The sequence below is a fragment of the Pimephales promelas genome, chromosome 21, assembly GCF_988280905.1.
Source record: "Pimephales promelas chromosome 21, fPimPro1.hap1.1, whole genome shotgun sequence".
NCBI lineage: Eukaryota > Metazoa > Chordata > Actinopteri > Cypriniformes > Leuciscidae > Pimephales > Pimephales promelas.
In genome coordinates this window covers 16217245-16243044 of record NC_142789.1, presented here as the reverse complement: position 1 = coordinate 16243044, position 25800 = coordinate 16217245, and the positions used below count along the sequence as shown (strand labels likewise).

Here is a 25800-nt window from a genome sequence, read left to right as displayed (position 1 = left end):
AAAGATGTCAAATCACTCCCTCAGCTGTTGTATTAGAAGTATAATTTACTGGCAAGGTGCACAATATAGCATTATAAATGTGTATTACATTGATTTACAATCATCACAATCTGTGAAAAGGGTCCATATAGTTTTCTTGTTATGTCCTAAATGTAATTATATAACAGAATTTGACACAAATCAGTGAGACTTCCTTCTGTGAAAACATGTTGAGGTTGTAACTGTCCGAATGTACCTTTTTCAGTACAATAATACCCTGCTTTTTTCAGCTCGTCAGAATTTAGAAACATTCAGTGTGTTCTTTTAAAGGCAGGTGTTATGAGAAGAGTGGTGAGAGACTCATACGAGCTCTGGGAAAAAAGTCATTGACCCTCTTTCCCAATCAGTTTCCTGTTTAGGTTCAGTTCTGTGAATACATGTGTGTGTTTATGAGTAAAAAGTTGGTTTCTGACATGTTTTTCCTCTTATCCCAGGCATGTGCCATAATGCAGCCGTCCAGGTGGAGGGGAACAGAGCTCTGCGGATCTGTTCGCTCAGAAATATTTGTTCACAGATTTCTAAAAACATGTTTTTCTCCTGTGCATATAGACCACATCTGCAGGGTTGTTATCCCAGGGCTATTCTTTCAGTCACCCCTTCAGTTACAATGCCTGCAAGCACACTCCGCTATGTGCCCGTCCCCACACACGAAAACACATTTGTCTGATAAAAATGCAAAAAAGGTCAAATTTTGTGCCATAGTAAACTTTCCAGTAAGGGACACTAGCACTGCAAAAGGCCAGCTGTATGCTATCTTTAGCTGTGGTTTGCCATTAAAAGAACAAAAGAAGAGGCACATTAGCTAGAAAAAGACTACTACAGTATATAGCAGATTTCCAAGTATCAGTCTAAGGTGATAAAGGTTGAGTAATTTATATTAAGAATGGATTCTGAAATATTAGGTTGTTTTAAAGAACACTGTATCATGAGAAAGGAGATTTCTGTTAAATGTTGTTATTCAAGCTGTCGGACAGTTTACAGGAATAACAATGTTTCCTGTGAGAGCTCATGTGACGCTGTAGCTGTTGTAAATATTTGTCTTGAGAGGGGTCAAGGCCACAAAACAATTATTTTATGGTGTTTTCTAATGTCAAGCTCATAATTGAAGTTGTTTATGGACATTTGATGTCCATTTCTGAAGCCAAAGAGAATAACAAAAGATGATATTAATTAAGTGAAACATATGGCCGGCTCCCTTGTGCTACACTCTTACCTCTGCTATGCTATCGTCCATGGTGTTCATCTGACCTTCAGATAGAGAGAAAGAAAGAGATAGAGAGATATGAATATGAGTCCTGTTGTGGGGGTATAAATAGTCCTATGGTGTTTGCCACCTAATGTTTGAGGGTTTGGCTTGTGATATAAGCTGTCAACATGGAGCCCCAGGTGGCTGACAGTGAGTTTCAGGACTGTTGTCTGCCCTTGAACACAGAAATGTAGCATCTCAGCTGGGGGTTATCTAGTCTTATAATTCTGTGTTCATTAGGCTGTAACAAAGGCTCTGTCAGAGAATACCTGATTTGGTGGATACTATAGCCAATATGGCAAAGATTTGTCTGAACGGACTTGTAGAGGAGAAGCAATGTTGACTTTTTAATACTACTCATTTTAAATTCTAATTAATGTATTTGATGTTATGTATTTTGAGTCAGACCCATTTCATGCAACATCCACACAGAATGATTATTGTAGGTAAAAGTGTGTTCCTAAGAAGCTGACGGAAATGGTGCATTCGCATATCTAAATTTGCTCAGTCCAATCAAGTCATTGCTTGCAGACCGCTGTCATGGTGAGGTTTTTTTTTCTTCCTTCTTTCATGTTAGGTGAGTCAGGACTATCAAGTCAAGTCAAATATATTTATATAGCGCTTTTCACAATACAGATTGTATCAAAGCTTCTTCACAATATCAATCAAGACAACTTAACAGTGTTTGTTTATTCATGGAAAAAAGACATTGAAGTTTGGTAGAGTTGATCAATGATGGGTCATTTAATTTGAATATTCCCAACTGAGCAAGCCAAAGGCAACAGTGGCAAGGAACCGAAAAACTCCATCAAGTGACCCGATGGAGAAAAAAAAAAAAAACTTGGGAGAACCCAGGCTCAATCGGGGGCCAGTTCTCCTCTGGCATTTATGAACTAGGGGCCACATTTACAGTAACTGTAAGATAAAAAAATTATATGAATGCCTGGACTAATGCGTCTTTAGTCTACCTTTAAACTGGGAACTATCACAAATTTTGACACAAAAATTGGTGCATCCCTTGGACATTCCCTATTTTGTTTATTTATAAGAACAGGTTAATCTAAAAATACTCATTGAATTAGTGCTCTCCTATCAGTGTGAAGTTAAATTAGGGGGGGGGGGGGGGAGTGTGTTAACAGCAGTACACTGGTTCATTTGTTGCTAAGGAAGCGTTGCCTGTTGTGCAGGAAAGAGGGATAGCAGTTTCCTGTTATGAAGAGAGGTTTTTAAAGAGCTGCTTTCCTCCAATCAGGCAACAGATGAGCAGAAAGGAAGCCTTGCTGAGAGCATTTAGTAAAACTGTTTTTAGAACCGGTTTTAGGAATATTTGTTTAACCAAATTACATGAAATAGTCTTAGAAAGGCTACCAACAAAATGATTGCATTGTTTAAAAGTTTGCGTGTTTTTAAACGCAATTAAGTAGAGCAATTAACCTTATTGATAGAAAATTTGTCAGTAGCCTATCGTATGTCCGAAGTTTTAAGGTAGGCTATACAACTAAATAGAAAGACGATGTGGTAGTACACGCGCAGTTTGATTAGATCGAGTTATTTTCCTGTGAGAGCAAGGAATCCTCTGCAGATATCCTCTAAATCGGATCCTGAAACATATCGTTGCAGTATCCTAATGGAGCAGTTGTTCTTGAAAGTGCCATACGCCAACTGATGGTTGGCAATAGTTGTTTTTCTCTGTGGTTTCGGTCATCGATCCTTGTATTCCCGTGAGAGGGACTCGCTGTACCTCCTCAGGAAGCGCACGGAAAACACCTTCAGTCTCCACGCGCAGATTGGAGAGTTCGCGCATCTCTCTCATTCCTTAAAGCGGGAAGCGCGCGGATCCGAAGAGACCTGCTGCTACAGTCGATAATAAAACAGTTTTTTTGTGGCACGACGTCGAATAAATGATGAAGTGTTTATTGTTTACTTCTCAAGCTTTATGACAAATGTCCCGGGAGTAAGTTCACGGCACCTCTGGATATACTGTTGCTTCTGCGGAATATCAAGGAATAATGTGGAAATATTTCAGATGCCACGGTGGATGACATCCGACAATGTACGCAGGTATGAAACCAAATATTTCTGATTTAACTTTTCAATACTATTAAATTATTTTACTTTTTGCGAATGTGTTATGCATAATAAATAGACAACATCCCATTATGTTATATATTAAAGAGTAGCCTAATTGAATCCATAATAGTGAAAAAAAGTTTATAATGACAGGAAAATGTTTTTTTTTTTCATATACAGTTACACTGTTTTGATGGTGTGTTAAATTACTAGCAGATTTTAAGAACTGCCTTAGACATATATAGACATTTTTATAGTCATAAAGTTATTATGAACGATGCTGTATTGAGTGTTTTTTTTTTCAAACACTAATAAATAGGTTATTAGTTCTAATAATACATATTTATAAATGCTCATAATTTAATTTATGATTTTGTCACATTATGTTAATTCAGTCTTTCTGTATTATGTCCTGTTCACTCAGCTGGTAGGGCTAAATTAGCGAGTATAAATGGTTGACACTTTAGATCTGAGATCATGATGGCTTTACACAGTAAAGAGTTTGTTTCTCCCTTTATTCCTCCTATTGTGTTTAACCATTTGTTTTAAGTGAATTCTTGTTGCATAATTCATATCCTGTTATTTTGCCAAGGGGACCTTAGTTGGGATGTTGATGTTTCTCTTTTTATTGTTCTTCAACGCACTGAAACGACCTTTTCAGCAAAAAAAAAAAAAAAATCCAGTCTGGGGGTTGTCAGGGGTGGGATTTATCACTGGACAGTGAATCATGGGAAGACTGACGAGAAGGATGTGCATTTGTGTTGTGCAAAACTGTGCTCTTGTAGAAAACAAAAAATGGGTAAGGGGTTCAAGGAGGAGACAGGGTGCACTGTTAATGTCCTTCCCCTTTGCACTTCCTGTCCGCAGTCCTTCCAGGAGAGTCTGCTGGAATAGTTAATTAGTCGTGTCAGGAAACAACATCTTAGCAGGGTGAGCACCAAGTGCACGGTGAGTTTAATAGGACGTGCGTCAAGGCAGGTAGCAAATAACAGGAAAAGACCAGGGGAGTATGAGTTTTGTTAAGAGAAAGGGTGTGTTTCACCAAAAATGGCCCTCAGGTTAACCCTTTATGAGAAGATGCACTTCAGAATTGCAGTGATGTTATTAAAATACATTATTTATGTGGCTTTTTTCACTTTGCTTTATTGTTGTGAAAATGATGTTCAGTGTGACTGGATTGAGCATATAATCACTTCATTAAGTTTTAAGTTCAGAAGTTGCAGTTCGTCAATCAAATGGTCAATGTAAATCAATCAATATGTGTCTTTAAAGGAACAGCTGAACTCTTAATGGCATGATTAAAGGGTCTTTCATTTATTTCTATTGCAAAGATATGCAATTCAACAATGAAATGTTATCCTCTTTTCTCTTTCTATTGCAGATTTTTAGCAGCATTTCCAAACGTATCAACCAAAGACAAAGCCATTTGACTATAACTGTGTGCTCCACCCTGATGTCAAGGCCTTGTCCTTCCACCCGAGGTCCTAAACCTCCTGTGGCACCCAAACCAAGGTTAGCCTTTGAATTGAGCCAATGCATTGTGGGTAATGGGGACATAACATCCTCTGATAGACTGGAGCTGAAGCAGGACAATGAATCAGATGTCACAGAGGATGAAACTGACGCATTCAGAGAAAACTGTACTGATGATCACATGGAGAGCAACTTATCTGAAAAAAACTTATCTGACACTAACCATGACACAACTTATAATGAAATAGACGAAGAATTACAAATGGCAGCAGATGACACTGTGGGAGAGAATGATGGTAAAGATGATATTACTGAAGTGCCGCATTCAGCCTCCTCAAGTTTGTCAGAAATGGTTGATGAAATTCTTGATTCAACAGATGAAGTCCACAGCAAAAGCACTGATGATACCAAGCCATCTGAAAATAGAGAAGATTCTTATAATGCACTTGAGGACACCTCTGCATGTTCTGAGAATGAGACACCTACTAAAGATCAGCCTGCAGATGAATGTCAAAGTCCGTATGAAGAGATTGAGGAACAACCATCAGACAGTTTTCAACGTGCCAATGATCATTATGAAGAGGACAATAGAACAGCTGCAAACTTTGTTCATCATGAGGCAGAAGAAGATCAGACTGGGCTTTTTTCAAAGGCTACAAACTGCAGTCAACCCTCACTGTGTGAGGAATACCCTTATGACATTATTGGCACAGTGGATGATAACAGCACTTGGCAAGCTGAACGTGCAACCAAAGACCCATCTGGACGCTTCAGGTTTGCAGAGGAGACAGAAGATGCATTCGAGCCCTATTCTGTCATTGAGGTTGTGCCAAGTGATTTGACATGCACCTCTGATCCAGAAGCAAGATGCTCTGATGAAGAATCCAGCAATGAGAAACCAATGGACTCAACAGAGGGAACATCAAAACAAGAACCATACTATGTATCATCAGAGGATGTGGAAGAGTTGGAGGAGGAACAGGCTAAATTAGAAAATGGTGTCTTGCAACCTGTCTCTGAGGGTCAAGAGATGCCAAAAAACGAAGGAGCGAATGACTATGCTGATATTGAAGACCATGATGGGGCTGATCAGCAGGTGGAGTGTGTTTCATCTGAAGATTATGTCGAGATAGGAGATGAAGATGAGCCAGTAAACATGGAGAGGAAAACCAAGGGCAAAAGTATAAGAGAACGATCAGCTAGACGGGGACAAGCCCTCTTGAGTCAGAGGAACAGCTGCCAGCCACGTCTGAGACTTTGCAACATCACCGTTCCTGCTGACTTAGATTTAGGTAGAACTCCAGAACTTACAAACCGTTTGGTTTTTGCCCATACCACGGAAGCGTTTGAAGAGGACATTGAAGAGCTGGACTGCCATATTGTGCCTTTCTTTGAGGAATCGGACACAGAAAGCGACGAACACATTTACGAGGAGGCTGGCTTTGACTCAGAAGGTGAGAACTTTATCTCTATGGACAGGAAGAGCATTGTGACGAGATCTCGTTCGCTTTCTGGGAAAGTACCTGGATATGTTCCTGAGACTGTGCCTGAGGAGACGGCCACTGATTACCAATCTCATGACTACTACACTGTGGCCTTGGATCAAAATGGAGATCCACATCCCAAGCTTTCAGATGAAACAGAGGCCAACCAAATTATTCCCTCATTAAAGCCAAGGCGCTTTCTTCTTTCCCCTCGATCGCTTTCCGTTGAGAGCAGAGATTTGCCATTGTCAGGAATCTTTGAGGGTGAGAAATCTCCTAGAGAGGAATGCAGATTACAAAGAAAAGATGACACACTTTCTTTGCCTTGTGTCATTACCTCCTCTGGAAGCTTTTCTCAGAGAAGTCACCAGTCCTCCAGTGGTGTGTCGACACCTACATCTTTAGTCGATATCCCACCGCCTTTTGAGTTAGCTTACATAACTAAGAGGCCTGTGACCAAAAGCTCTCCATCACTTCTAATCCAGCATGAGTCTCCTGACAACCCCAAAAAGAAGACAACATCATTTAAGCGTTTCTTGGCTTTAAAATTTAAGAAAAAATCAGAAAGCAAAGCCCGTGGAGATGGCAGTGTTCGCTCCTCAAGGTCATCATCTGAATCTAGCCACCACGGGCCCATTCGAGTACTGGAGCTTGATCGAAGAAGTACAAGTGGTTCCCCGCAGCTTCAGTCCCATGTGGGAAAGCCACAACACAACTCAGAAACGCCTACCACCTTTCTGCTTTACAAAGAGAGGCAAAGAAGGCAAGGAGCACCCAAGAGTTTCAGCAACAGGGGTATAGCCAGAGTGGAGTCCTTTGAGGACCGCTCTCGGCCCCCCTACATGCCCCTACCTCTCACAAAGCCTCGCTCCATCTCCTTTCCAAGTGCAGATACTTCTGACTATGAAAACATTCCTGCAATGAGCTCAGACTATGAGAATATCCAGATTCCACATGGGCGGCCAACTCGGGCAGTCACTATTACAGATTTCTTCGATGACCACAATCGGACAGCAGCACATGCCAATGAGAACGATGGCTATGTGGACATGAATAGTTTTGCAGGAATAGAAAACAAGACCACCTCTCAGGAGCAAGACACTGAAAGGTAAAGTCGGCCTTTTATAGAACTACATGATTAAAAATGCATATTTTCTACATTCCACATAAAAAAAAATGGATTAAAGAGATTGAAATGAACTATAATAGCAAGACTTTTTTCTGTTGAAATCATCAGACTGTAGCATAAGATTGTCTAGAGAGTCATATTTTGAATGCTGAAACCCCTTCCTCTGAACACAATGGCAATACCATCACACAAGTCTGGAGGAAGTGCTGGCCAAAACAATGTTAACAGGAAATTAGGCAAGTGTTTGGTCACTCTGATAGCTCAGCTTGCACCTCTCTCTGTCTCAGAACACTTTCTGTAATTCCTGACTGAATAAACGAGACTTAAATTATTACAGATATACTAGACTACATCATGGAATATTGAACAGATATATGTACATTCAGTATTAAGTCTGGGAAACAAATGTAAATTTCTTCGATTTTAATCGATTCTCATTTTTATATTCTGTTACCGATTCTTAAATCCCAAGAATCGATCCTTTAGTTGATCCTGTTTTTAGTTTATGAATGAACATTGTAGCGAGCCTCCCATCCAATAAATCACAATAAGCGTTGTGCTTTGTCAGGACAAAAAAATTTTAGATTATGAAATCTGTCCATTTTATTATTCAATTCCAACAGTTTTGGTGCTTTTTAATGTGTAACGATTGCTGTTGCTGACTCAGATCAATCGAAGTGGCATATCTTTCACTTTACCACTAGTTACACCATGAAATAAACATAAATGAACATCAGAAGGTATGTTACAAGATGCAACTTCAGAAAAACTTTCCGAAATCTGTATCATGTATCATATAATTGCTCAAATAGTGTTTTTAACCAAAGAAAGATGTAAATAAATGAGTTTATGTCACAAAAAATACTGAATCTAAATACTGTATATGCACCATATTACATCCATGAACTTTTTATGACATCCACCATTTAAATGTTTATATTTCAAAAAACATAATTGTAAAGTTAGTATTATAACTTAATTATTGTAAAAACTTCATTGTGTGTAATTTAAGTGTTTGTCTACAAATCAGTTACAGTTCATTCTAACCTTCAGTATTACAGTAATATACTGTATACCAACTGATTCCCTGTATAGTTTAGTTGAGAGATTTTTTTTTCTTTGAGAAAATTTGTCATATATTCTACCTGATTTACATCCAAAATAATCATATCAAATCGAATCAGAATCTATTCAAATTGGAAGCTTGTGAATTGAAATCGAATCGAAATTGATTTTTTTGGACAGATGAAGTTGCAAAAAAGTTGTCCATGTTCACTAGTAATTAAGCAATATCACACTCACAATTGTGAAATTTGGCTTGCATCCTTGCTGATATTCAGCACAATAGCATGACTGTTAATGTGTTTGATTTTTTGCTAAAGGTAAAAGTGAATGACTTACATTTTAGACACATTATGGCCCATTTGTGTGTTTTTAATTTTGCAATGTAAGATCAACTGGCTGGAAAGCCATTAACTGTTATATAAATTAGTGTATCATGAAACAAAATGACTTGCCAAACACTTACGCTGTGGGTGCTGTGTTGTGCATGTAGTAGTGGAGCAGCCTGTGGTATTGAGTTTCATTGGTTGAAAAGATGGACTATGCTTGGCAGGGTATCTGATTTTCTCATTTGCAGGATTTGATTGTACATTTGTTGGAGTACCCTATCTGTGTGATAACGAATACAATGCAATAGTTCAATGATACAAATAGTATGGGAAGAAAGTGGATTAAACGTTAAGGCTATTTTTCTCCTTTATTGCAATGCTCTCACAGCCTGATGCAGCTGAGTGGAGGGGAATAGATGAGAAAACCGGTGGAGAGTTTTCTGTTCTCTGCATGAGCATTTTAGTAGCATGTAGTGTTAATAAACCAAATTCCCCAAGTGTTTTTCTTTTATTGGGCTTTTGGGAGATTTGAGGTTGTAAAGTGGTTCAAAGACAGATGACTTTCTGACCTTCTTTTGACCGTATGACCCTCTCTGCTCTCATTTTACCACCCTAGAGTCATCATTAGAAACCTCTGCTCGATTACCTCCAGTGTAGTCAAAGACCATGACTGTTTCAAGTGTCCTCTAGGTTGCTTTTTAATCTGATTTTCAGAGAAACACATGGGAAATTTCCAGAATTGTTTGTAATGTTGTTACTTCTCCATTGTTTATCACTCACATTCAGTTTCACGTGCAGTTCATGCAGTTTTTGGAAAAAAATATATTTCAGAGAACAGAAAAAAATGTTTTTGCAAGAGGGAGGAGAGTTTATTTTGATTAAAGATCATGGGCCCTATTTTAACGATCTATGCGCATGATCTAAAGCGCACTTAGGGCGTGTCCGAATCAACTTTTGCTAGTCTAACATGATCAAAAAGGGTTGTCCCTATTCTCTTAATGTATAATGGGTGTGTTTTGGGCAGGCCTTGGAGGTTTTGCAGGTCTTTTACTTCAGTCTGTGTTTTCAGCTTTTACCAGTAATTCGTTATTGACTTATTTTTGAGTACTAGCCTGCTAGGGATGGTGTGAATATATACTACTTTTGGATATTACCACTGGCTAAAGTGTTTATGTGCCACACTTTTGAGCATCCTCCATTATTCAGAAGATGATATGGGAGCCGGGGACCTTTTTTCTGGTGACATTATTGACTCATTGTGTTGCTGTGCAATCTAACAGCATTGCATGCTTGCAAATGGGTCTATGTGTCTGCACCATTAGCCGCTCTGTGTCCCAAGAGAATCCTCCGTCACTGCTGATGTTCTGTCTGTTTTTGTTTGTCGTATTTTGAATGCCTGCAGAGAAAAATTGACATTGCCACTTTGGTGGATGGAGACACAATGACAGGACAGTGATTGATTGCAGATGTATAAAGAATATTTTTTCATGCCCAAGCCAATCAGAGAAACGTTTTGTACTCTTTGCTGGTGCCAAAGGAGAGTGGGTAGTGTGAGAAGAGGATTGAGGAAAAATTATTCCTATAGAATTAAAAAAAATAATAATAATTATTTCAAAAGTGTTCCTATAGAATTTGGTAATTAATCAAATCATCAATAATAATTAAAAATGTTTGGGTGTATAATATTATGCAACTAGTGTATAATATTGACTATTGTACCTCATATTGTAGAAATATTTGACATATATAATTTTAATGATTATTTTTCAAAAGTATTCCTATAGAATTTGGTAATTAGACTCAAATCATCAATAATAATTAAAAAAATTTCAATTGATTTTATGTTTATTCATGCGTTCAGAAACTGCCGATTGTCTAAAGATCTTTGCAGCATTATATTATATTATATTATATTATATTATATTATATTATATTATATTATATTATATTATATTATATTATATTATATTATATTATATTATATTATATTATATTATACACTGTAAAAAAAATGATGGTTTAACTTAAAAAAGTAAGTAACCTGGTTGCCTTAAAATTTTAAGTTGATTGAATTGGAAAAAGTGAGTTAATACAATGAAGGAGATTAATTTAATCATCAGAAACTCAAAATAATAAGTTATCTCAACTAAATAAATTATTATAAAGTTGATTTGACAAAAGAAAATATGTTGTGATAACAAATCTTGAAAATATTTTTTGTATTATATTATATTATATTATATTTTGAGTTGTTTTTGACCCTTCATTCTCTTGATGTCTTGATTATTAGTATGCACATTCTAGAATAAGAAAATAAACAAAGATACAGCAAGCATAGCAGAAAAAAAAACATATAAAAGGAAAAGAGATACTTAGAAAGACAGTTTGAAACATACATAAAGAGAATTGAGGGGAAAAGTATATGTCTTTTCATATGTGTTCTGAATGCTTTCTGCATTTTAATGCTCACAAAACTTGGGTGTGGGTCTGGCCTGGTCCGGTCCGGTCTGAGTTGGGCCTGGTGCCCAGGGCTCTCAGGTCATTGCCAGGTTATCCCAAGAGAAGACGCACCCAGCCAATGAGCCTCCACACTGCTGTTTACAGGAAATGCAGGACAAGGGCGAGGGGACAGGGTCAGTGGGATGGGGTGGAGACAGGCAATACCGATCTCCCAGACTCCCCTGCGACCCAAACAACAAGGCGAGGTGTGGCAGTCAGGAAAGCAAGGCTACCACAAAGATATTGTTGTTGTCATCGTTCCCAGCTTTCTTTGTGTCTTTTCTAATATTACAGTAAAGGCAGGGGTCAGTGTTTAACTTGAATAATATTTACAACTTAAAACTGTAACAGATATTTGTAAGAAAGCGGATCCTTTGAACTGAATGTGACGGATTTTAAAGCATTTAACATTAAAGATAAATTAAATGATTCTGAAAAGATGACAAAACGAACAAACATCCCTGATGATGACAGAATTTTCATTTTTGGACGAGCTATCCCTTTAACACCACCAAACTAAAACCAAGCAAGAATAGACAGTCGGTTCAACCAACACAAAACGTTCTTCACTTTCTCCTCATCTGCATTAAAATACGTTTTTTTAAATGAAGTCTGGTAATGAAGTCATCTCAGCGATGCTTATCTTCTATAATAGCACTATTACACAGATTCAGACAGAGAAACACCAGGGTTTCTAATGTATATTTTATTATCAAGAGTTTAAATCAATTGAATTACATATAACAAGCCCCAGGGAAGCATCAGGCAGTAGGACATATAGGTGTGTTATAGGAAATCATTCCAATCTCTGTGTAATTTTCAGCAGTAAATTTAGCTCATGGGTACCTTAAAGCAAACAGCTTAGAGAAGTACTTTGCTCTATAATTGCTTCTCATAAATGGTAATGTTGAGGAGTCAGGAGGATTGTGTAAATTGTCACTTTTGACTGATGGAGAGATTATGTACAGTGGCAGAGATGAATGCACATTTTACACACACTTCAAAATTTTCCAATGACTTTTTGTATTTGCTAATTTTTGTATATGCAAATGTTTATATATTATATATTAATATTATTTAACTTATAATATTTATTTACTTTTTATTTGTATTTATTTTTCACCACACTTTTTTTTTTTGCTTTTTCAATTTTTTGCTTTTTTGCTTTTGCCAAATATTGTTGCTTTAACTTAAACAATTAAGTAACCTGGTTGCCTTACAATTTTAAGTTCGTTGAAATGGAAAAATTGAGTTAATACAATGAAGGAGATTGATTTAATCACCAGAAACTCAAAATATTATGTTATCTGAACTACATAAATGATTTAAGTTGATTTGACAAAAAAAAAAAATGTTGTGATTACAAATCATGAAAATATTTTTTTACAGTGCAGAGTGAAAATGCGTATTGTCGTGTCGTGACAATCCCCTCAGCGTGATGCAAAAGATACAAATCATATATCAGTCTGAAAACCAGATGTGTTGATCAAAATATCGGTTTTGTTTCATCCTGGAGAACTGCATGAGCAATTTCAGTTAGAATTTATTTGAAATACCTGTGTTTCAGTTACAAAAAAAAACAGCTTTGTCTTAGCTTTCACTTTCACTGAAAATGGAGTCCTCAGCTGGTGAGGCCACTGAAGATTGTAGTGACGTCCTGCCAGAAGGCTCCTATATATGCTTCATCTGGGGCCTTAAAATGAACTGTCACCTTAGCTTGCCCAGTTCAGCTGGCTATGAGCAATGAGCAATTTCCACTTCCACCTCCAGACATTGTGTGTGTGTGTGTGTGCTTTTCAGAAGCTTACAGTGTCCTTGAGTAGTATGACACCCAGCTGAGCACCTCTAAAGCGCTTATATGACAGTATACTCACACACTGATTTTTATTGCTTTTAAATTTGACTCTGTGAAATAATCTTTCAAACAAAGAATGCAAAAGTCTAAACGATTCTTGCTGTTGCCTCTATAAGTGCAATCAAACTTTCCCTCATATGTGCCCTCCACAGTATAAGCAGCTTCATTGTGCATATTTGCATATCCTCAGGGCTGCATCTTCTTTTCGGCTTTAAGTGCTCACCACAGGATCACCAAGCCAGCCTTTCATGCCCAACCGCAAACGTCCTCGCAATCTGGCCCCAGCCATCCGTGTTACTACTGTAAGGAGGAGCAGGGGAGGGAAAAAACAAATTATTCTCACCAGGTCTTGTTTAAATGAAGAGGGGGAATTTGTTTCTTCTTGGCAAAGGGTAATTTCTGCTCTGCTGGATAGCAAAGTGCCCTCTAATTCAAAACATTTTTTTTTTGAGACGGTTTGTTCCGTTGTTTTTGATTTGGAGAGATTGGATGGTTTGTTGTTTGCCACATGCAGTGTTCTGATCGTAACAGTGAAGTTTCTCCTCTGGGCTCTGTTAGACACTGTGATGGTGGTGGACTTTCATTAGAGATTTAATGTTCATTTAAGCTAAAAATTAAAGTCAGCTCATGAAAGTTTCTGTGCATGTGTTATGTGCATTAAAGGAGTAGTTCACTTTAAAAAATACTTTTGCTGATAATTTACTCACCCCCATGTCATCCGAGATATCCATGTCACTCTTTCTTCAGTCGAAAAGAAATTAAGGTTTTCGACGAAAACATTCCAGGATTTTCTCCATATAACGGACTTCAATGGTCCAAATGAGAGTTTCAGTGCAGCTTCAAAGCACTTTAAACAAGACCAGACGATGAATAAGGGTCTTATCTAGCGAAACGATTGGCCATCTCAAAAATAATGAACAAATCTTTTTTCGAGTCATTTTGTTCATTCAACGAACGAAATTAACTAAATGACTCGAAAAAAAGATTGAACTAAATTCGAACGGTAGAGTCACAAACGTGCGTCACAGAATAGAGCAAGGTGAGCATTTGTGCTTATAAAACGTAAACTTTTTTATTTATTTTTGAAATGACAGATCGTTTCGCTAGATAAGACCACACTGAAACTGTCATTTGGACCTTGAAACGTTGAGGTCTATTGAAGTCCATTACAGTATATGGAGAAAAATCCGAAAACCTTAATTTCTTTTCGACTGAAGAAAAATAGACATGGACATCTTGGATGACTTGGGGGGTGAGTAAATTTTCAGCAAATGTTTTTTTTTTATTTATTTTTTTTAAGTGAACTACTCCTTTAAGCAGGGACTCATAAGTTGATATAAAAATTGGTACTAATCTCTTTTCAAAACTAAAAAAAAAAAATTGTGTGAAAAGCCTATACGTACAGTAGTAACTAATCCATAATGAGTATAATCCATCAATCTCTCATGTTTTCATCTATTCCCAGTGCCTACACTGAGCCTTTTCCTGTTGGTCCTGTGTCTGCCACTGTGTCCAATGAGGAAGATCATGGACGTACATCTGAAGAAGAGGACGGTTGTGGAGACCACTGCCATGACCGACAGGTTAGCTAAAAATTTTATCTATTTGCAAAGGCATGTTAATGCTTACTAGTAGTGGTACATACACGACCGTTCAAAAGTTTGGATTCGATATGTTTTTTTTTGTTTTTGTTTTTTTTTTGTTATAAGTGCATTATGTAATATTGACAACTAGCGGTAAAATTGGATGCTTACTGCAGTCCAAATTCAAAATATTGGAGAGAGTTGTTTGCCTCGCTCCCTCTTCCTCAGACTTAATGCCCACACGGGGGGTGCTAGATTGAGGACACGCAACAGCAACAAGCGCAATTGAAAATGGAATGCGATGAGCCTTACACTCTATATTTATCCGTATTTTACTATGTGTTTTTAATATGCCTCTGGTCATAGACCTCTTTGGTAGGGTGCCGATGCTTTTTAGTTCTTGTAGAATATGTGCTCTCTTACCCAGTTCGTTTGCTGCCTTTCATGAATGCAAATGCTATATTTTCCGCAAAACAAGCATTTGAATTTAAGCATGTTTCCCAAATCTTTGCAAAGATATGTTCATGCTTTTGTACAGTAAAAAAAAAAAAAATGACAGTAGAGACAGTAAAGACATTATAAAATTATGTTATGGTGACCGAGAGACCTCAACACGATGCAACTGAAGCAAACGTGCAAATAGAAAATAACGCGTGCCGTGCAAATAGAAAAAAATCACAAGAAAATAAAAAAAACAGGCAAATACAAAAAAACACCTGCAAATGAAAAAAAAAAAACATCTTCATCAGTTTCACAACACATGTGCGCTGCAAAAGTTCACAACCCAACCGAATACAGAAACGCGCTGCAAATAACACAGACCACAACGGAAATGTTTCCAGGGGAACGAAATAAGTGACGAACCTGGCTGGGACGAGCTTATTGCTCGTGTGCTTCCCTCATATAAACTCATATAAACTCTTGTGTTATAATAGCACACAAAAATAATGTCTGTCAGTTTGATCTTACACTTTCCGATCTTGTATACACTTTCACTACAGTACCTCTTATAACCTTCCCTTACACCATTACCTGAATAATCACAGCTTTAAAGTATGTAAAAACAAGGACCCTCCCTGTTGAAGTGGAATTCCCTGCGTGTGCAATTGTCTGAGATCCAGGTTCATACATCTCTTGGCAGTCAGTGTAGCGCTGCAGTGAGAGCCGGACCCCACCCCTTCCCTCTGCCACTGTAATATCAGCCGGGGCCCCGGCCTTGTGACGCCTGCTTCCTTGTTTTCTTCGTCTTTAAAAAGAAAAGAATATCTGGGAGTAACCTGTCCCGGCACAACAACAAGCTGGAAAAAAGCCAGCTGCGCTTTACAATTTGTTTCATTATGGATTTGTTTGCATATAAAAATGATCTTAGCCCAGATGTTTACAAAACTATTCAAATCTAAACAAAGATATCTATAGTATTAGCAATTATGTTCCAGTGGTGTTCTCCTAAGTATGTCCATTCAGTAGTAAGGCACGTGTTCAGACAGCTGTGATTAGCTTGCAAATCAATGGTGGATTTGTGCTTGCCATGAACGCAGCCTCTCATCCATAATGCATCTGTGCTTAAAGCGGCATGTCCAGGAAAGCTTTCTCATTTATGTTGTGGTTTAATGAAATAATCAGTCTTCTTTTGACAGGGTTGAATGAGAATTTAGATCAGAATGTCAATCCCTTTCTCACTCTGTCTTCATATTTGTATCTATCAATACATTTATATACAGTATTGATATCATCTATTTATTTCTATTTACTCAGTGTTGTAAATAAAAGCTGCAGGTGTGCTGCCTGCACTATGTACTCTTTAAAACACTGGGTCTCTTCATTTATCTCTAATGGCTTGCTTTTCTGTCACTCTCAGATTGATGGTCGATCCAGAGCCTACTACGTTGCCAAAGACCTGGTGGACTCAGAAAGAGAGTAAGTGTTTGTCCCTTTGTCTCTGTCTGGATTTGAACACATTTCAGATACAGACCAATTGTGTCTCATGTGATGTCCTTCAGGGATCTTCTTTATCCAGACCCCGTCCACATCTTTATCACTGTCTATTCTCATTCACTCAACAGCTCCTCTGATACTCAAACTGACAGCCTATTACTGGACTGTCTGCCTTAAGTTATTGCATTTCAGCAGCGCCTCAATGAGTCATTAAGCGTGTAGATTTATTAAATGCGATTCGATATAAGCAAGCGTGCTTTTTCTCCTAAGCCCTTCAAATGGATGTTTTATGTATCTCAACTGACTTCATAAATTGACTGTTTAAATGTTGGTTTTACTTGGATGATCAGGGATATGTCTGCTTGACAGAATTGGACAGGTGTTTTGTTCTGTCTTTAAGAGTAAAAAAATAATGTCACCTCTTTTCAATTATCTACAGACATGTGAAGGCACTGAAGATTCTTCAAGAGGTATGGAAATCTTTTTATATATATATATATATATATATATATATATATATTTTTTTTTTTTTTTTTTTTTTTTTTTAACTGCAGTGTTTGTAGGTGAGATTTTTGCAAAAAAGTTTAACCTAAAAAAAAAATATGGTTGGAAAATCCTTCCACCCTGAGAAATCAGGAAATCAAGTTTATGTTTAACAGTGTATACACATAAAATTATCTTGTTGTATGCAAGACCACTGTGGCCACTAAATACATATAGAAAAGGCTCCTAAATTAGATCTGTGCTGGTGATGTCACTACCTGGCAGCCAATTGCAAATGCACCAACATGCACATATCACATACATTAAAAGACACACATACACACACACTCAGGGTGGGGGGTTAGCAAACCTTTATCAATGTTGTTTCAGTAACTGAGACTTCCTGCCCTTGACAACCTTGTCTTGAAAAAGTGAGCCTGTGAGTGACGCAATACCTACGCACCAGGCCTTTGTTTTGGGTATCTTCTCTTGAGCCTTGCCACTTATAAACATAAAAACACATCAGTTCTGGTTATAAGCCCCAAATAACTTTTCAAGGTTAGTGAATTTACTGAACTTCCCTCACTTTTTGAGAATTTCTCAGTTTAAGACATATTATTGTTAAGTATCAAAGTGGTTGTAAAGGGATTGTTCACCTAAATATTTAAATGATGTCTTCACTGTCAACATTAACCTCATTTCGTTCCATAATACAGACTGTAAATCATACAGGGTTTTTTTTTCTGCTGAACCCAGATAAAAAATATATTTTGATGAATGTTTGAACTATTTGCGAGTCCAAAACAACATTGGAACCTTTTGACTTGTATTGTATGGATAAAAAAAGACAAAGTTTTTCTTTTATACGGTTTTATTTAAGACATTGGCTGTAGTTGCTTCCTATATCTCAGTGTAAAAGACTTCAGTGACGTCTAGTTTTACTGTTTGCTTGTGTGCATGGGCTCTTTACACTGTACTTAATATTTCTCTGTGATGTACTGTTTCCAATTCATGTTATCATTTGTTTTCATTAGCTCTCCCTTTCTGACAGCCAAAGTGTCTTTCTAACCTGGTTCTCTAGGGCTTGCAGATTTGTGCATGGCTTGCAGAGTCAGTGAGAGTGATGGAATTAGCGTGAAAAAAAACAACCTATTGTTTTAAACATTTTCCTCTAGACTGTTACCTCATAACCAGATTTAGCGCTTATGTTTTCATGATTAAAACAATATGTATCCTAATTATCAAGTCGAGGCGGGGCTGAAGGAGCAATTTATCACAATCCAGCAGGAACTAAAGTTCTTCATACCACGCACCTCATGTAAATTACTATACTTCATATTCACCATTTAATTGCCTCATTTGAATAAAATAAGCCATAGTCAATAGAATCTCTGTCCTATTAACGACTAAAGAATGCTAATCATATACGTGCATGTGTGTCTTGTATGCATATGGTGTATTGTATTACAGTAGAACTTTAATTATAGTTCCCCTATTCTTACATAATGCTGTAGATTTGCATTGAGCAGCATAAGCGGGATGGATTTTGAATGGAGCCGAATGAATAGGCCCATCAGAGCAAGTGCTGTAGTATTTATGTATGTCTAGCTTTCACTTGGGAGAACGTTTAGTTTGATATTGATGCGCTATAAATATTTATACTGCATTTAACAATTAGTGGGGTACGTGGGAAAGATAAAGATGTCATTAATCACTCTCTCTGTTCTGAATGTTAATGAGTTTGAGGATCTGAGTCACCTTGATTTTCTGTCCACTATGTGACATCATTAAATCAGTGTTTGGCTGCTCTCAACGGCGACTTTGAGGGTGTCACCTTCCCCACTGTTGCATGGGGATTTGTGCAGTTTAGGCTCATCATCAGGGCTGGATTAAGAGTTCAGAGGCCCCTGGGCACTATGTATGTCTTGTAGGCCCCCTCTTATAGCAGGCCAAATGTATATTTTGTCCAATGACATTTTAATATGGCATTTACAGTTTTACTGACTTAAAAGGAACTTTGTTGAACTATGCATGGAGTAAAGTTGATAAATGGTCGTTCTTTCCCATAGGAATTTGTTGGGTGGACCTCTGTGCCTCTAAGGGGGTTGGGGGGCATGCTCCCCCGCAAGAAAATTTTTTACATTTTAAGGTTAAATGCATTAATCTTGTGCTCTTTGAGAGATCAAAATTAAGAGCTTCAACCCATGAACTGCTCGTTGAACAAAGAAAAAGCATTGATTTGCACCAGGACAATTATTGAGGGCAAACCCCCCCCAAAAGAGGGCTCAAACATCTTTTTAGTTACTGTATGAGTGTCTCAGTCTACATGACATTATCAATGGTGTTTTAGGATGCCAAACAATTATTTTATAATGTAATAATGATTTATATAATTATTCCTATGGTGTAAAATCCATATAGCTTATAAATGTACTATATAAATGAAAATAAATATTTCAAAAATATATTTTAGACTACATTACACTGTAATATAGGAAATATTATGTCCTATATAAACCCTTGAGCTTTTATTTAGGAGAAAACACCAGATGACCATGCTGATCGCATGAGCAAAGTGTTTTCTTTAAATCACCGAGCACAAACAGGATGTCTATTCTTAAAATCTTGTGCTGTTTTATAAAGTTTTGATTTTAGTTTGTTGGCAAAATATAACACAAGAGACCTTTATGTTAGGTTATACATTTTACATCTCATATGTGTTGGGAAAAGGGAGAAGAGTGTTCGGCAAAAGGCGCAATTCAGACTCGGGTTTTCTTTTCTATCACTCACTTTGTTTTGTATACTCTGAAAGGTATGCTACAGGACAGAACATGTGGCTCCATTGTTTGATATTGGATAACACCAAAATATAGATAAATTCTAAAACCTGTCCCTAATGGGAAGTTATGCTCTTAAGTTCAGGTTTCTAGGCATGTGAATAGGCATGAGATTCAGCAAAATTGCAGCTTGCTTATTTTATTCTAAAATGAAAAGCATGCAGAAGCATAACAAATTACAATTAAGACAAGTATCTCCCACCAGCCAATTCATTTCTGTGTCATTATGCATCAAACACTAGCTGAACTGTGAGAAAGCAATAAAAGTGTAATGAGTCTTAAGAAGGCAACTGTAAAACAGAGCAATTTCATTGCAATGAACATTTGGAAAGTTGTCTGGGAGTTTCAGCTATTGAGATGCTATCAGAGGAAACCAGTTTCATAGCACCTAGGAGTATACTGTATAACAGAACTGAGTTATTTATGAGAGCATTGACAAATGCAGACGCGGCTGTGATCGATACACATTCATTCAATTGTGAAGCTCAGAAAGGAATTTTACTGTATCACCTCCCAGCATGACCGCTTACACGTCTGTGTGCGCATTCATGATGGATTTTGTTTTATGTCATCACTTTCCTCATAACGGTCTCACATTCCCTCACGGCTTTGCCTGTGAAGACATTTCAGAGCAGATTTGATCCCTTCCTGGTGATTCATAAGGTACATGACATGTGTATGTATAATGGGACAAGTAAATAAATCCTCTATGGATCGTGAGTCATTAGGCTAGTGGACCCGAACAGACCAGCTTATTTAACTGTCTGTTATGGCCAAAACAAATATATTCAGCAGAAACTAATAACATGTTCCCCTGACGGGTGGTATGTGGGCAAAGATTGTGTCAAAGCTGGTGGCTCGTGCGCAGGCTGTGTGGAGCTCAATCTAGTAGCTTAAGCCTTAGATGCTCATCGTGAGGGATGAATGTGGTCAGAGTTCAATTCAGAGGCAGGAAGGGACAAGTACAGATTATTTGATGTATTTGCACAGAAGCCTATGGGAGTTGGTATAGTTGTCACGAGCACGCCAGGCTCTACCTCATTCACTCAGCCTTCACAGTCAACAAAGTACTAACCACGCGCAACTGACACTCATCAGCCCTCATGACCAGTACTAAAGCACACATACGCACACCATCAATTGTTGTCCTGGAAACTTACCTGGAAATACTACCTTAAGCTTTTGTGATCTTCTGCAACACTATTACCTTGCTCTAAGTGTCTAAGGGGGCTTTCACACTGGTAGTTTAGTTCGGAAGGGGGCACGGTTCGCATGAAAAATCACTAATGTGAACGCTGTCACCGTTGCTGGTACCGAACCCAAGACTACCTGGAGGAGGTGGTCTGAGTTTGGTTACTACCAAACCGTGGCCCGGTTCGCGTGAATGTGAAAGCAGCACGAACTCGGGTGCGCACTTGTTCGGGAAGTAAAGTAACCTGTGCTTGCATTTTAGCTGATTATGATGTTTTAAATAAGCACATGTAAGGGATGATACTGCTAATGATTTACCTTGGATACGAGCGAAAGTGAGCCTGCAGTGTATTCGCGCATAGCGCGTGGAATCAGGGCAATCTTTTTGGTCTCCTCAAAAGAGTCCATTTGCAAGCAGCAGAAAGCCACCTTATGCGACACACACACACACAATAAACCTGTGTTGTTCACTCAGCTGCACTTAATAGCTCTGAATTAATAGAAAACACAATATGTTGACCCGCATTTTTTTCTATCATGCGCCATGCACGTTTGCGATGATGTAAGATGTACGCAAACACACCAGGGTTTGATAGAATCAACACTGTAAAAAATATTTTCAAGATTTGTCACAACATATTTTCTTTTGTCAAATCAACTTTATAATAATTTATTTAGTTGAGATAACTTATTATTTTGAGTTTCTGATGATTAAATTAATTTCCTTCATTGTATTAACTCACTTTTTCCAGTTCAATCAACTTAAAATTTTATGGCAACCTAGGTTACGTACTTTTTAAAGTTAAACCAACAATATTTTTTTACAGTGTGGTAATCACAACACTTTTTCTTTTGTCAAATCAACTTAAATAATTTATTTAGTTCAGATAACATATAATTTTGAGTTTCTGATGGTTAAATCATTCTCCTTCATTGTATTAACTCACTTTTTCCAGTTCAATCAACTTAAAATTTTAAGGCAACCCAGGTTACTTACTTTAAGTTAAACCATCAATATTTTTTTTACAATTAAGTTTTTCGTCTTCAATATCTGTCATCATCCTTGTGTCGTGTCTGAGGCTAATCCAGACAGAAGTTCTCTGCATTTTGTTTCAACTTTTTCTTTTTCTAATGTTATCCATTCAGACAGTGATATTTTTCTGGGAAATTGGAATACAGAATCCATGTGGAATGCATTTACTTGACCAATTATGTGACTAGTACACTTTCATTGGCAGCCAAAACATTTAATATTTATTAAAACATTTTTTAATAATTGTTTTAAAATATTTGATATTTGATTCTCACTCCAACTGACTTTTTTTTTTACAGGACTTCAGGGGAGCAGTGGAGTCAGCAGTAGGAGATGATGAGGAGCCTTTGTTTGAAAATGTGAAGCTGGACGAGATCATGAGCACTCTTCCTCAGGCCTACCATCTGCACAATGAGATCCTCAATGAGCTGGAGACCCGCATTAAACAGTGGTGAGAACACTCAAAGCACTTGACACTAATGCACACTATACTAATGCACATCAACATGTACACATTTTATAGTATGGCATTCCATAAAAAGTCCATACTTATGTTATATATAACACGTGCATCTTTTACAAGGTGCTAATGCATGCACTCCACATCTACTGTATGCATCTCCCACCTGAGCCACATGCTAATAAAGACGAGCTCAGCGGCGTTTCCTCAGAGGAGGCACTGCCTCAAAATGTGTTTAAATTGTCACTTTGGAATAAATATAAAAATGCATAATTTTAAAATAAGATTCATTCATGGAACATTAATTACATTGTTAATGTAAAAATACTAAATAGAATTGTATTTGCTTTTTATGTTATATAAAGTAGTGTTTTTTAACCAGGAAAATGTTATACATGAAGTGTAACTAGTCCTAAATTTACATTTGATCTGTTAAAAAAAACTGTACACCACTGCATGCCACTAGAAAAGCTGATATAGATCTCTTATTTCTTTAATCCCAGTACATGTGATGTTGCAGTCGCACAATCCATTATAATGCCATCATGTCCTTGGATGCCCTCTAAAAAGTTCTTGTTGTTTCTCATTCATCTTCAGGGAGGATAGCCCATCAGTTGTTGATGTCATATTAACGCGCCAAGCTGAGTTTTCATCCTTTGCAACATACATCTCAGACTATGACCGCAGCATGTCACTGCTGGAGGAGAGCTGTAGACAAAGTAAAGCTTTTGAGGATGTGGTAAAACAGTTTGAGGTGAGTTCTGAGATGAACATTTTGGGAATTTTCATTGTTTGTTTGAGAATTAATCTCAATTTGATGGTTCTTTTGTCACAGTTCATTTCAGTTCATCTTTCAGTTGAAAAGACTGGGTGGGATGATGTTATGGCAAATTTATTTATTAAAAAAAATAAAATATTTGTATTTTATTGCACAAAAATAAATAAATAAATAATATATATTTGCAAAAAAACTATTATTTTCCATCTTTATTCTGACCCTCTGTCTGAAATTATCAGTTTTGAAGGGACGGATGCTTTAAGGCTTGTCAGTAAAAGGCCACGGTTATGATCGACTAATGTTGTTGCATAGGAAACAGTATCAACAAGTGCTTTAAAAACATTATCCATATAAAACTGTAATTTACAGACAAAGTATGGTTTGTGATGCAGCTGCTGTAAGATCAGTTGTCTGCTTCCTCTTTCTATACAATGTTCTTTGCAAACTATCCATTACTATTCATTACAATAACTCATCCACTTGTTTTCGACACTGAGATCCTTCTAAAATATCTGTACGAGACGCAAGCGAGCTGTTTAGACTGGATGTGTCAAAGCGAATGTTCTTTCACTCTTAGATTTGTCCTGTTGTCGACAGACTCCCCTAACACAAAATTTAGACACTGAATGAGCATCTGTCTCCATCCAGTGTAGACAGCATCAGTGATTATAATGGGTACTTGCTTTCTCATATCTAGTGTAGGCAAATGTCAGTCATGTCGTTTATAAAGGAAGACGTTTTAAGCTAAAAAAATTGCCTTAAATTGGACTTTAATTTAATTGCTAATTCTTTCTTTTTGGTGAAATATGATGCAGAGACATATTCTTAACAAAATATTCTAAAGAGCTGATATGCAATGCTGACAATGGTGGTATATAGTCTACTGATAAAGTCAAGCAGGCGTTTAAACTCCTGACATGTACATCTTCAGGTCCTAATCAATAAAACAACTGCATCTTCTCCCATTAAATGAGCCGAGAGAAGCATCAGGGCACAGAATGGTGAATAAAACAAGTCAGCAGTGGCTAGAATAATGGTTGGCAGGTTAAGAGAAATGTAAGAAAAAGCCTATCTTGTTGTTCACTTGTGTGTTTGTGCAGTGGTTCAACACTGAGAGTCAGCTCTATTGGTTTCATTAGTGCGGAGTGACCAGAGGCAGCCAGTGATGCTCAGTACATACATCACCCAGTCAAAGCCTATAAGCGTTACTGCAGCTGACCAGGGCTCACAGAGGACTGAGTGAGCACATTTTACACCCAGAAATGAATTGCATTGTGTTGAAAAGAATAATATGTGCTGTTATAAGAAAAAATCTAAATCTCATTTCATTACTCTGGGGTTATTTGGATCATAAGCCTCAGCTATTGATTGCGAAGCCACATGAGAAAACAGACCCACGGCAGGCTGTCACACATTATTAAAGATGCAACCCTTGATCTAAAAAATATAAAAACAGACCTCCCTCAACTCATTTCACAAACGTTTGAGCAAACTCAGTTATTGAGTATAAGAAAAAAATCGACCCACTTTTCAATAAGAGCAGCTGATGACGACAACGCACACATTTAAAGGACATTCGGCTAAATCCACCTTTCTTTCTCCTTTTCCCAATCTCTCCCTGCTAAACATTGGGTCCAATTTTGAATCTACCACCCAAGAAGGCTTCTCTGAATACAGATGCTCATGCATATTAATGAGCAAAGTCAGCTGGCTTCCTGTCGTTGGTGATCCCTATCACCATTGAAATGTGTGGTCAGTGACTCCACCAATTAAACGATTCACTCTGTCATGAACATCGCTGGTACACTGAACTGATTGTGTTCTTAATACAACCAAAACTACAGCAGTCGATGCTACTAGATTTTGTGATTCTCAACAATTTCCATCAAAAAGTAAGAACGCATTATTTAATAAAAACATAATCAAGGGATAATAACACATTTATGTTTATATTTTTATTGTTAATACATTTGTTCGTATATAAAACTATATATATATATATATATACAATGACAAATATTTTGTAATTAAATTGAATTAAATATCAAATAAATAAATTAAAGAAAACATGCATACAAGTGCTCAAAAATCAGACAGTGAATCTGAAACACAATCTATTACCACCAATACTGAAGAAAATACATCACATTTTTTTATTTTATTTTAGTAAAGCATCTCTAGCAGGTTCTTATTACCACGATCAACACCACAATTGTAATACAGTACAGTTTTTATAAATGGATTTCTGGATCACGTCAGAGTTTTATATGTTTGCTTCGGATAGTTTTGTTTTGTAAACGAGGCACAAAGAAGA

At 37.3% G+C, this 25800-nt stretch overlaps 1 protein-coding gene across 2 annotated transcripts in view; it reads left to right on the top strand.

Moving 5' to 3' along the window:
• Positions 1–2526: 2526 nt before the first annotated feature.
• The window catches only part of fgd5a (FYVE, RhoGEF and PH domain containing 5a), a 43846-nt gene continuing 20572 nt past the window's right edge, over positions 2527–25800 (top strand). For both annotated transcript variants that reach the window (XM_039673620.2, XM_039673619.2), the window contains exons 1-7: positions 2527–3346; positions 4737–7420; positions 14652–14769; positions 16628–16686; positions 17144–17174; positions 22548–22699; positions 23306–23462. In XM_039673620.2, the coding sequence (XP_039529554.2) occupies positions 4809–7420; positions 14652–14769; positions 16628–16686; positions 17144–17174; positions 22548–22699; positions 23306–23462 (3129 nt within the window). In that variant the 5' untranslated portion in view covers positions 2527–3346; positions 4737–4808. The remainder of the gene's footprint in view (positions 3347–4736; positions 7421–14651; positions 14770–16627; positions 16687–17143; positions 17175–22547; positions 22700–23305; positions 23463–25800) is intronic.